The sequence below is a fragment of the Acipenser ruthenus genome, chromosome 41 (genome assembly GCF_902713425.1).
Source record: "Acipenser ruthenus chromosome 41, fAciRut3.2 maternal haplotype, whole genome shotgun sequence".
Taxonomy (NCBI): Eukaryota; Metazoa; Chordata; class Actinopteri; order Acipenseriformes; family Acipenseridae; genus Acipenser; species Acipenser ruthenus.
Window position 1 is genome coordinate 1,495,545 of NC_081229.1, and position 12,720 is coordinate 1,508,264.

The 12,720-nt window shown below is 43.3% G+C and overlaps 2 protein-coding genes across 2 annotated transcripts; one reads left to right on the plus strand and one right to left on the minus strand.

The window, feature by feature from the left end:
* The first annotated feature begins 539 nt into the window (after window positions 1-539).
* Window positions 540-3,940, plus strand: LOC117964874 (C-X-C chemokine receptor type 3-like). The gene is made up of 2 exons (XM_059011128.1): window positions 540-1,279; window positions 1,832-3,940. Exons 1-2 carry the CDS (start codon window positions 1,025-1,027, stop codon window positions 2,546-2,548), a joined length of 972 nt encoding a protein of 323 aa, XP_058867111.1. The 5' UTR covers window positions 540-1,024; the 3' UTR covers window positions 2,549-3,940.
* Window positions 3,941-9,388: 5,448 nt separating this feature from the next.
* Window positions 9,389-12,202, minus strand: LOC117964908 (C-X-C chemokine receptor type 3-2-like). The gene is made up of 2 exons (XM_034909693.2): window positions 11,908-12,202; window positions 9,389-10,777 (listed from the first exon to the last, which is right to left on the minus strand). Exons 1-2 carry the CDS (start codon window positions 11,926-11,928, stop codon window positions 9,659-9,661), a joined length of 1,140 nt encoding a protein of 379 aa, XP_034765584.2. The 5' UTR covers window positions 11,929-12,202; the 3' UTR covers window positions 9,389-9,658.
* Window positions 12,203-12,720: the final 518 nt, after the last annotated feature.

Below are 12,720 nucleotides of genomic sequence, written 5' to 3' on the forward strand. Positions count from 1 at the left end.
TCAACTCTTCTCACAATATATCCGAGCATCTTGTTGGCCTTTTTTATAGCTTCCCCACATTGTCTAGATGAAGACATTTCTGAGTCAACATAAACTCCTAAGGTCTTTTTCATAGATCCTTTCTTCAATTATAGTATCTCCCATATGATATTTTTAATGCGCATTTTTATTGCATTATATAAAAATATATATTTTTATTGTAACTAGGCATAATAACATTGCGATGCTGTGTAAGCACGCATGCATTTACTCAGTAAGCACTTTGTAACCACACAGTCATTAGAGACGCCGTGGAAAGTGATACCCAGCTCCCCCTCGCGCGGAGACGGGACGGTTTTATTTCCCTTTAATTAAAATAAGAGGCATTGTCCCGTTTCTGTTCCTCAAACACAAAGAGATGCTGCCTGGTTTCATTAACACGCTCGCTGTTTGTTCCTTCAAAACAGAGTCCCTTTAACGTTTCCATAGAAACAGACCAATTCTGACTTCAGCATACATCCACCGCTACCACACACACACACGCGCGCACACGCACACGCACACGCACACGCTGACGGGCGCGTCATTCCTTTCTGTCGACCGAACCTCAACTTGAAAAAAAAGGCTGCTTTACTTGCGTAGTTTACTGGAGCTCTCGTTCGTCTGGTCATTTTAATGAAACCGCTTGTTTCCCGCGCAGCACATCAACAGCAGCCGCCACAGACCGGAATGAGTATTACATTAGAAACGGTTCTTTATCTGAGGTGTTTTAAGTTTTCGACCGCAGGGGTCAGACTCATGGGTGACAAAAACTCTGTCTGCTAAGCTGCTGTTGAGTTTTATGTTTTATGGTTCATGATTATGTTTGTATTACTTTCTAACACATGTCTGTTTATTGCATTTAAAGGATATCACAGAGAAGATTTCCATTAATGGGGACGATCTGTTCAATTACACCGAGGACTACAACTACTCCTACAACTACAACTACAACTACAACTACTCCAGCGACTCCTGCTGCGGTCATGTGTGTACCCAGCATGCAATGCTGTCGTTTGACAGCGTCTTCCAGCCCGTGCTGTACTCCCTGATCTTCGTGCTGGGGTTGCTAGGGAACGGGCTGGTCATAGCCGTGCTGCTGCAGTTCAAGCGCACCTGGAACGTGACGGACACTTTCATCCTCCACCTGGCGCTGGCCGACATCCTGCTGGTCATCACGCTGCCCTTCTGGGCCGCCGAGGCCGTCCACGGCTGGGTCTTCGGAACCGGGCTCTGCAAGATCGTAGGGGCCACTTTTAAGGTAAGGGTGTAGGTAGAGGAGACTGTGCTTTAGAAACCCCCAAAACACAGCCACGTGACCCTGCCAGCAAGGTGGAGCGCAGGGTGCACAATACAGATATGGACACAAGTTTAGCAGCATCACCCTATGGAATTAACTAATTCTGCTACATAAAGTCAAGTAAACCTGCTGGAATAATGTTATGTTAACGTATTGAATTACACACCTCCTCTTTGTAGTTTTCCCATATACTTAATGGAAAAACTGAGAAAAATGTGACATTTAGAAATCTAACATGCAATACTGTCTTGTACTGTTATTATGGCTTCCGGTAGACTCCTATTGTAAGTGATTCTGCTGCTGCTGCTGCAGAGTCACTTCCAATAGGACCTCGTTTGTTTTACGTCTCATCTGAAGGACGGAGCACAAGGAGGTGAAGTGACTTGCTCAGGGTCACACACAGTGAGTCAGTGGCTGAGCCAGGATTTGACCCTCCTGGTATCAAGCCCCCTTTTCTTTAACCGCTGGACCCCCAAGCCTCCTGTGTTCATCCCATGTTCCTCTTTCTTTCAGGTGAACTTCTACTGCGGGATATTTTTGCTGGGCTGCATCAGCTTGGACCGCTACCTGTCCATCGTCCACGCGGTCCAGATGTACACCCGGAGGAAGCCTTGGGTGGTCCAGGCCAGCTGCGTGATCGTGTGGGGGGTCTGTTTCCTCATGAGCGTCCCTGACCTGGTGTTCCTGGAAGCCGTGAAGGACGTCAGGAGAGACGGCCGGACGGAGTGTTCCCACAACTACAGCATCGAAGCGGCAGGACACTGGAGGCTCTTCTCCCAGCTCCTGTACCACATCGCTGGGTTCTTCTTCCCCTCCGTGGTCATGGTCTTCTGCTACACCATGATCCTCCACACGCTGGGCAAGTCCCAAGGCCTCCAGAAGAGAAAAGCCATGAAGGTGATCCTGGCTTTGGTGGTGACTTTCTTTGTGTGCTGGACGCCTTACAACGTGGTCATCTTCTTGGACACGCTGGTCTCGGCGATAGCGATGGAGCCAACCTGCGAGATGCAGAATTTCCTGGATATTGGGAAGACCGTCACCTCCTGTCTGGGGTACCTGCACTGCTGCCTGAACCCCATCCTGTACGCCTTCGTGGGGGTGAAGTTTCGGAATAACCTCCTGGATGTTTTGAGCACGCTCGGCTGCAACATCAAGAAACACGTCCGGCCGGTCGGGAGGAGGGGATCCAATTGGTCGGAATCTGGGGATACGTCATACTCCGGAATCTGAGTGTTTTGAGGAAAAGCTCCAGGGGGCCACAGCACAGTCACAGAGCTTTTAGAACCCCATGCAAAATGGACACCATTTTTTTTTTTTTTTTTACAGTAGGCTAAAAGAAACATTTTTAATGTTAGTTTTTTTTTTAAAATAAATATCCCTGAATGATATGGAAATAACTATATATATGTGGGCAAGCAGTGTGGAGTAGTTGTTAGGGCTCTGGACTCTTGACCGGAGGGTCGTGGGTTCAATCCCAGGTGGGGGACACTGCTGCTGTACCCTTGAGCAAGGTACTTTACCTAGATTGTAAAAATAATGTGATAGCTTATTTCAATTGTAAGTCGCCCTGGATAAGGACGTCTGCTAAAAAATAAATAATAATAAGTGATTTTATAAGTAGCCTAACACCTTACATGAAGTGTCTCCAGTGACAGTGTATTTACATCGGAGTTACATGCAAAACATGTACAGATTAAGAGCATTGTAACTATGCACACTGAAATTGTAATGCTGTGTAGCACGCATGTATTTACTAAGTAATTACTCTGTAATCACACAGTCATTAGGGGCGCTTCATGGAAAGTGTTACAGTATTTTAATGGAAACCCAGGGCGAGAATCTGTAAATATCTCAGTGTGTCCCTCTAGCATGCTGTAGGGTGTAGATATGTACATAGATAGTATTGATGAGTCTGTAAATATGAATGGTGCATTTATTCTGTTTAGTCTAACATTAGTTGAAGGATCCAGTTATAACACATTTATTGACCAGTATAGTATTGAAGATTTTAATGATATATATGCAATTCTGTAAATATTAATGCTGCCTTTATTCATTCGGATCCAGTTTTAGTTTAGGGATTCAATTAGAAAGCATCTATTAACAAGTATGTTCTTAAATATTATTATTATTATTATTATTATTATTATTATTATTATTATTATTATTATTATTATTATTATTATTATTATTATTATTAGCGATGACTAACAGCAGATTCATATCATGTTTTAATCAAAATGTAATACGAAATGCTACTGTACTACTATTATGGCTTCCGGTAGACTTTTGTGATATCATGTTGCAGTTTCTTTGATTACATGATGTTAAATAAAATATAAAGTGTGTTCATATGGTTTTCTAGGTGCTGCAAAGCTTTTGTCCTCGGCTGTATGTGATTAAGCGATAAATGTGTTTTTTTTTTCCTCGTTTTTTTTTTTTTTTTGAATGGAAGTGAATTGCATTGTGAAACTCCTGAAACTTCTTTGTGAAACTCTTCCCTGGCAATAGCAGTGTAATATCGCTTATAACACACAAGTATGAATGCATGGATACTTAATATGTAATATTTTCAACCCATCTGATTTTATTTTTGTGTCAATAAAGGATATTTTGTGCAGATGCGTTTATGTATTTGTTTGTTTATTTATTGTTAATTATTTGTGGAAATCAATCAATTTAGGGTTAAACTAAGAGAAAGGGTGCTCCCTCCAGTCCAGGGCAGGCTTGAGGCATGGAGACTGAACTGCTCCCTCCCTCCCTCACCCCCCTAAGAGAAAGGATGCTCCCTCCAGTCCAGGGCAGGATTGAGGCACGGAGACTGAACTGCTCCCTCCCTCCCTCACCCCCCTAAGAGAAAGGATGCTCCCTCCAGCCCAGGGCAGGCTTGAGGCACGGAGACTGAACTGCTCCCTCCCTCCCTCACCCCCCTAAGAGAAAGGGGGCTCCCTCCAGCCCAGGGCAGGCTTGAGGCACGGAGACTGAACTGATCCCTCCCTCCCTCACCCCCCTAAGAGAAAGGATGCTCCCTCCAGCCCAGGGCAGACTTGAGGCATGGAGACTGAACTGATCCCTCCCTCCCTCACCCCCCTAAGAGAAAGGGGGCTCCCTCCAGCCCAGGGCAGGCTTGAGGCATGGAGACTGAACTGATCCCTCCCTCCCTCACCCCCCTAAGAGAAAGGGGGCTCCCTCCAGTCCAGGGCAGGCTTGAGGCACGGAGACTGAACTGATCCCTATATATTTTCTTTTTTTGTTATTTTGTAAATATGGTGCTTTCTCATAGCTTTCACTACCACAGTAATTCACCACACAGACACACACACACAGATTACAGATAAGAAATAAACGCTTTTGAAAGCTGATAAGCAACAAACAATTCTTTTTAAGTCAGATCAGAGCTGTTTTTTTTTCAGGGAAGATCGGGTTTTGTGGCTTCCTACACACGAGTCGAGAAAGGAAATTCAAGCGAAGATAAAAAGCGATGACCCAATAGATTAGATACGTCTTCTGATTCATTAAAACATGCGAGAGGGATCGTAATATAGCCGGAACCCAACATCCTGCCTGTCTCTCTCAGTCTAATGGCTTCTGTGTCTTTAAAAGATGAAATACTGACATTGGTGGAGACTTGAGGCGTCCGTCTGTGTGTCTCCGTCTGCAGGGTTACCATAGGACAGTTTGGGACAATTCAGGCTAGTCAACTCACACCGCAATGCATTCTGGTACCTTTTTACCTCTCACAGCAGGACTGCACTTCCCAGAATGCATTGGGGCGGGTTTGAGTTGAAAAGCTCTGACGTCCCAAGCTGTCCTGGTGTACATGCAGTCACATGGTAACCCTCGCTGTCTGTCTTTCGGTGTATGTTGATCTTGTGAAGGTTAGCTTTCTATTAGGCTTATATAACTTTGAATTGAACTGCCAGCAAATCATTTTGATGAAGAAAAACACACACACACACACACACACAGCAGGACCCATTTGAGGTAGGGTTTGAAGACACTAGAGCAGGGCTCTCCAAGACAGGTCCTGGAGTTGCAAGGTCTTCATCTCAACCAAGCTCTCAGTGACTTAATTGCACCAATGACTTAATTAGTCAAGATTAACAGGTGTTCCAGATCTTTAGTCATTGATGATGCGAAGACACCTTGAAGAGCTGCAGGACCGGGTCTCTCCAGGACTTGGGCTGAGAGATCCCTGTTCTAGAATTTGAGTTTGGGGCTACAAGGCTACAAAATGAACCTCCAGAACTCCAATAGTTACAGTAGAGAAAACAATATAAATGAACCAAGAAAAATAGCGTTGTGTAGGCCAGACTAAAAATAAATAATTACAAATATAGATCTGATTAAAGTTCTGGATCTGAGAATAGGTTTGTATTATAAGATTGAAAATATTTATAACGACAGCTACAACAAAATAAACAGATGCATATATAGTGGATCCTACCTGTTTTCGATTTTTATCACAGCAAGGAAGCAGATCCTCTAAAGCCGGATTCCTGGCACTAGGGAGCGCTGGTGAGCAGGGAATTGTGGGCAGATGAGAAGGAGAGTGAAAGAAACTCACTCACCCACCCCAAACTAAACTGCCATTTCAGCCCAGGCAAACTCAGCTGGCAGAGACACGTCCAAGCACTCACTTAATCTATTCATTTAGAGCAGGGGTGTCCAAAGCCGTGCCTCTCACTCCGGATCTGTTCCCCTGTTCCAAACTATTGATCTGAATCAATGATCCCTCCATTCAGGCCCTGAAGCCGTTCCGGTCTCCTTACACCTGAGCCGGACTGCAATGACCCTCCAGGACCGCGATTGCAGGATCCGTTCGATAAGTTTGTTTTTCTGCTACACAAAACCGCAAGAAAGACCTGAAACGAACTAACATGTATCTGTGCGCTTATAATTAACTCTGGGGTTTCACCTTGCGAGGGCTGCAAAGCGTCTGTCGCAATGCTAAAAACCAACAGCAGGAGAATGCGGCGTTTGCAAAGTTTGATTACAATTAGATTTCTGCACAGCGCTTTTTGTATTGTTAACTATCACGGCTAGAACAAAGTGCCTGCTATTAATACCTACAGCAGCTAAAAGCCGGCGGAAACAAATGACTCTTTTTAAAAATATATGCAGAATTTTAAAGACATGAAAAGATATTGATAAGACCATGTCGGTGTTCTGCTGTTTTATTCAAGTTTTTTATAAGTACAAAACAGGGCGCTGAGCAAGTTAACAGCACAAACAAACAAACTAAAAACGGATTTAATAATTCCGATTATGTGTTTCATAATTCATATTCTGTTTAGCTTCCTGGTCCATGGCTAGTTTTTTATATTTTTTAGCCTTTAGTCTGTATTGGGTTTTGAATATTTCTTTACAACTGATTTAATATATATATATATATATATATATATATATATATATATATATATATATATATATATATATATATATATATATATATATATATATATATATATGTATGTATGATCGTGTTATAATATACTTATTTTAACAGCGTCAGAGTTGCTGCAGCTTCAATAGAAGAGAATTTTTTTTTTAAAAGTCCCGGTTTTTCATTCCCGAAATCCGGCAATCCTACGATAACTCCCGCCTGTCATATTTACTATTGAGCGATCTGTTGAGATTCTCTGCCTTGGCGCCAGTGCTAGTACATCAGCCCCCTCTAGTGGTCGAATAAAAGCTACAGAATCCGAGTTTCAAATCTACCGTTTCTTCCCGTTTCATATCCTGTTACTAAGCGTTCAAGTTGTTCAACACTGTTGCTTTGGCTGAGATCATCCTTTACCAGGCTTAGCAGCTAACCACCCCAGAAACCATGGCAATCATTTCTAAAAGCTGAGTGAGACTGAAAAGAGGGAACACTTTACACATCATTACAATGTTATTATGCATAGTTACAGTGTACTTAATGTGTAACTATTTTTGCATATCACCCTACCCCCTTACCCCTACCCCTACCCCCTACCCCTACCCCTACCCCTACCCCTTACCCCCTACCCCTACCCCTACCCCTACCCCTTACCCCCTAACCCTTACCCCAACCCCTTACCCCTACCCCTACCCCTTCCCATGAAGTGTTACTGTGTATTTACATTGTAGTTACTGAGTAAATTTACAGGTGTGCTTACACAGCATTACAAAATGTTATGCATCTGATTCAAACATCCAAAATCCTAAAAAGTATAGACAATGTCGACCCAGAGGACTTCTTTGACCTGAAAAAAGAAACAAGGACCAGGGGTCACAAATGGAGATTAGATAAAGGGGCATTCAGAACAGAAAATAGGAGGCACTTTTTTACACAGAGAATCGTGAGGGTCTGGAACCAACTGCCCAGTAATGTTGTTGAAGCTGACACCCTGGGATCCTTCAAGAAGCTGCTTGATGAGATTCGGGGATCAATAAGCTACTAACAACCAAACGAGCAAGATGGGCTGAACGGCCTCCTCTCGTTTGGAAACTTTCTTATGTTCTTATGTTCTTATGTGATTCACAGGTAAATATTTTTGCATGATGTTTGCAAGAACATTATTTTTTAAGAGAAGTGTTATGGCTAGGGTACAAGCAAAAATATGTTCACATTCAGTCCATTGTAACTTGCATGATGTGTAAGCACACATGTACTAAGTAACTCTGATGCAAATGCACAGGAATCAGAGACACCTCATGGAAAGTTTTACAGAATACTGTTTGATGTTATTAATAAATATTCCAACTACCTAGACGGGTATGAATTTAATTAATCAAAAACAGCCTTTATTTGTAAAAAGCGACCACTGCAAAAAAAAAAAAAAAGTGATTTCATTGGATTTTAAAAATGTATTTCCATAAGCATTCAGTTTCAAGTAAATTCCGTACTTTAATGATTTCGTGATTGTATTCAAGAAAATAATACATTTTCAGCCCTGTACCTTCACCTGCTAGACAGATCTGACAAAAAAAAACCTCAAAATACAGCATGATATAACCCGACAGCTGGTACACACGAAGTTAAAGAGAGTGCTCAGTTTTAATACATTTTAATTTCGCAAATTCAGCCCTAACTATGATTTGTCAACACCGAAAACAAACAAGGAAGTGACTCTGCAGCAGCAGCAGCAGCAGTTGTTGATGATGCATAGTTCACCCCCTCTTCTCTGCGAGTCTCTTTGGATAAAAGCGTCTGCATAATAACGAGTTAATACATTTAAATTTTACAGACTTCAATCAAGTTCCTTGTTCCAGGCTAAATAGATTCAGTTTGTCATTGATGTAGAACACAAACACATCTCCAAAACACTAAGAAAAAATAACATGTAAACAATGGTCTCTTTGTTAAGATGAACGATGAAGCAAGACCATGTAAACTGTATTCTGGAAACTGAAAAACAGATGGTCAGTTTTTCGAATGCATATTTTTAACGATACCTCCACAGGAAATATGTATTTCAACATCTCACTTCTCCATTGCGGGTTTCTTTAGAAACTCTTTTTTAAAAGCTAAGATTTGGAAGAGGTAAACGGGACAGTTTTCTTAAAGGGTAAGCGTTTTTCGCCTTTTCCTACCTTTTTAATGTCTCAACAAAAACTGACCCTCTTAAGAAATCGAAAATCAATAGAAAGCAATGCAGAATATCGTGCTTTTTAAATCAGAAAGAGAAGGCTGCTATGGCCGGGTGTGAGAATAGCTACATAACTTAAAGGAGAAATCTGTTAGGTTTGCAACTCAATTTGTGACACCGTTTACAGGTCAAATCACACTTAACCTTTAAAAAATCCAGGGGGGGTAGAAACGGGCATTATCTAACCCAAAAATCAGAGCCCCATACTTATAGATAAATGGATCCTCAAACGCCTGATGGCTTAAACCTACAGCAGTGTGCACACGTATTAGAGCACCCCATTGCTTCTGTAGTTTTTATTTCCTGTGCGTGTGAAGTCAAACCACGGGAACTGAAAATCTGGGAAAATTGTCCAAATAGGCAAATTAGTGATGGTCTAATTTAATTGACGACTTCAATAGGCCACCCATGCAATTCATTTAAGAGTAAGAGAAAAGGAACACACGGCCACAAATGATAAAAAAAGAATGATGCTTTATAGAAGTTGTTTAAGAGGTCTAATTAATTAAAGCACAAAGCGGTCTAACATTTTCACACATCTGAGAGCCTGTTGTTTCTCTATCACTAATAGCGGAAATTGAAATTCTCACACTCTGAGGTTTTCATGCAGGCGGGTCTATAAAGGAGATCAATGACAAATCTTGAGGTGCTCTAATACATTTGCACACTGCTGTATGTTGGCCTGTGGTCTAGAATGGTATGGAGGTCGTTGGGCCACCAGGCTTCAGAACATCACGGAGTAAGCAGTGGTGGAAGTCTCGCTGTCTGAGCTGAAGTTTCTTGAGCTGGTATTTTTTCTGGATCTGTGTAGCCTGCTGCAACTGCTGCTGCTCCCGTTCCTGGAGTTGAACCTTTGGCCACGGCGACACAGTTCCCCTAAGCTCTTAAACAACCGCGCCAGCTCCTTCCTGAACTTCACGCCCACGAACGCGTACAGCAGCGGGTTGAGGCAGCAGTGCGCCAGCCCCAAGCTCTGGGTCACCAAAATCCCAACATCCAGGGCCTTCTCCAGCGCGCACCCTCGGCCAATCGCCTCCACCCTCACCAAGCCTTCGACCAATTGCAAAGCGTTGTAGGGCGCCCAGCAGAGAATGAAGGCCACCACGATGGAGACGATCACCTTGAGGGATTTCTGCTTCTGCAAGCGGGGGGTGTGGCACAGAGAGCGGAAGATCATGATGTAACAATAGAGCATGACGAGGAGGGGCAGAGCGAACCCGAGGACGAGGTTAAGCATGTGCAGCAGCGCTTTCCAGTGGTCGGCGCTCTGGGAGTCGAAGTCGTTCATGCAGACGCTGGCCCCGCCCAGCTGCTTGAGCTTCAGGACCCGGTGGAAGTAGAAATCGACCACGGAGAGGCCCGAGCAGACCGCCCAGATGACGGCGCAGGCCACGTGGGCGTACCACGAGTTCTGTCTCCAGGAGAGCTGGACCACGTGGACGATGGCCAAGTAGCGGTCGAAACTGATGCAGGCCAGGAGGAGAACGGTGCTGTATAAATTCACGGAGAAGATCCAGCCGGTGATTTTGCACGCCACGGAGCCGAAGATCCAGCCGCTGGTGTACTGGACGGCATAGAAAGGCAGGGTGACGACCAGCAGGAGGTCTGCCACGGCGAGGTGAACCAGGAAGGTGTCCGTCAGGGAGAACGCACGCCGCTTGTAGCGAGAGACCACCGCCAGCACCAGGAGGTTTCCCAGAAGCCCTAGCAGGAAGATCACGGAGTAGACAGCCGGCATGAAGGACTGGTTGATTCTCCAGGTGCTGTCTAGTTTACAGGGCTCCGAGTCAGTGTGGGTTTGTTCTGGGTAGTCAGTATAGGATTCGTTGTAATAAGAATAGTACTGTGTGAAGAAATACAGCAGCAATTTATATATGTATCATTTTTTTTAAAGGATTACTGTAGCTACCCTTATTTTTCTGCACTGTATTTTTGCAGTTTTATCAGACTTTTCCCATGGTTATACTATGGTTCGCCATGTTTTTCAATACCACACCTCTCTGTGCTTTACAATGCTTCCCTATGCTTTACCAGACCTCTCTGTGCTTTACAATGCTTCCCTATGCTTTACCAGACCTCTCTGTGCTTTACAATGCTTCCCTATGCTTTACCAGACCTCTCTGTGCTTTACAATGCTTCCCTATGCTTTACCACACCTCTCTGTGCTTTACAATGCTTCCCTATGCTTTACCAGACCTCTCTGTGCTTTACAATGCTTCCCTATGCTTTACCAGACCTCTCTGTGCTTTACAATGCTTCCCTATGCTTTACCATACCTCTCTGTGCTTTACAATGCTTCCCTATGCTTTACCATACCTCTCTGTGCTTTACAATGCTTCCCTATGCTTTACCAGACCTCTCTGTGCTTTACAATGCTTCCCTGTGCTTTACCAGACCTCTCTGTGCTTTACAATGCTTCCCTGTGCTTTACCACACCTCTCTGTGCTTTACAATGCTTCCCTATGCTTTACCAGACCTCTCTGTGCTTTACAATGCTTCCCTATGCTTTACCAGACCTCTCTGTGCTTTACAATGCTTCCCTATGCTTTACCAGACCTCTCTGTGCTTTACAATGCTTCCCTATGCTTTACCAGACCTCTCTGTGCTTTACAATGCTTCCCTATGCTTTACCAGACCTCTCTGTGCTTTGCAATGCTTCCATAAAGTGTTGTAATCTGCAGAACATTTTGACAAATGATAAAAATAATAGAAAAAAACACTTAAAAGAAAATAAAAATGTGTGGGTCATGAAGAAAAAGTTCCTCATCAAAAACAGTTTAAAGGTAAAAAAAGCGCAGTAACCCTCTCTCTCTCTCTCTCTCTCTCTCTCTCTCTCTCTCTCTCTCTCTCTCTCTCTCTCTCTCTCTCTCTCTCTCTCTTTTCACCCCACAATAAATGCCCTCTCTCTTTCTATTAAAAGCATTGTAAGTCAGTTCTTTGGCATTCGTAACACAGTGATCAAACCGCACTCACATAGTCTTCGTTCTGTCCCATGGTTCCTCAGGGAGTGCTGTCTGGCTGAGTGAACGCTCCTGTTTGATGCTTGACGGCTTTGGGCTAATAGACTAAAGACACATGATTGAACTACTGAAACTGAATTAGAGGAAGCGACCACTTCAATACAGACTGCCTCTTTCAAGCCATGGCGTTTGAAACTGCTGAGAGTCAAAGGGCTCACACCAGCCCATATATATTCAAATATACATATCTATCTATCTATCTATCTATCTATCTATCTATCTATCTATCTATCTATCTATCTATCTATCTATATTTTATTACATAATAGTATATTCACCTATGTGTTTGCTGCGTGATGTGCTATGAACAGCTCCTTTTGTTTTCCTTATTCTAACTTATTCACAGCACACTACCCTTATAAAAGCTTACCAAGGTCAATTTTGCACGTCATTTTGCATATTTCCCAGGGTTATGATATGCATTAACCAGAGTTTGTCATGTGTTTTAAAAATGCTTTACCACACCTCTGTGTGCTTTACCATGCTTCGCTATGCTTTACCACACCTCTCTGTGCTTTACAATGCTTCTCTATGCTTTACCAGACCTCTCTGTGCTTTACAATGCTTCTCTATGCTTTACCAGACCTCACTGTGCTTTACAATGCTTCCCTATGCTTTACCAGACCTCTCTGTGCTTTACAATGCTTCCCTATGCTTTACCAGACCTCTCTGTGCTTTACAATGCTTCCCTATGCTTTACCAGACCTCTCTGTGCTTTACAATGCTTCCCTATGCTTTACCATGCTTTCACCATGCTTGATTACAA

What these genes read in the sequence shown, in the direction of transcription:
- LOC117964908 (XM_034909693.2), bottom strand. Translation starts at nt 11,928, where the DNA reads ATGGGACAGAACGAAGACTAT. An exon ending in TGGGACAGAACGAAGACTAT is followed by an intron (nt 10,778 to 11,907) that starts GTGAGTGCGGTT and finishes TTCTTCACACAG; the next exon opens with TACTATTCTTATTACAACGA.
- LOC117964874 (XM_059011128.1), top strand. Translation starts at nt 1,025, where the DNA reads ATGCTGTCGTTTGACAGCGTCTTCCAGCCCGTGCTGTACTCCCTGATC. An exon ending in TCGTAGGGGCCACTTTTAAG is followed by an intron (nt 1,280 to 1,831) that starts GTAAGGGTGTAG and finishes TCTTTCTTTCAG; the next exon opens with GTGAACTTCTACTGCGGGAT.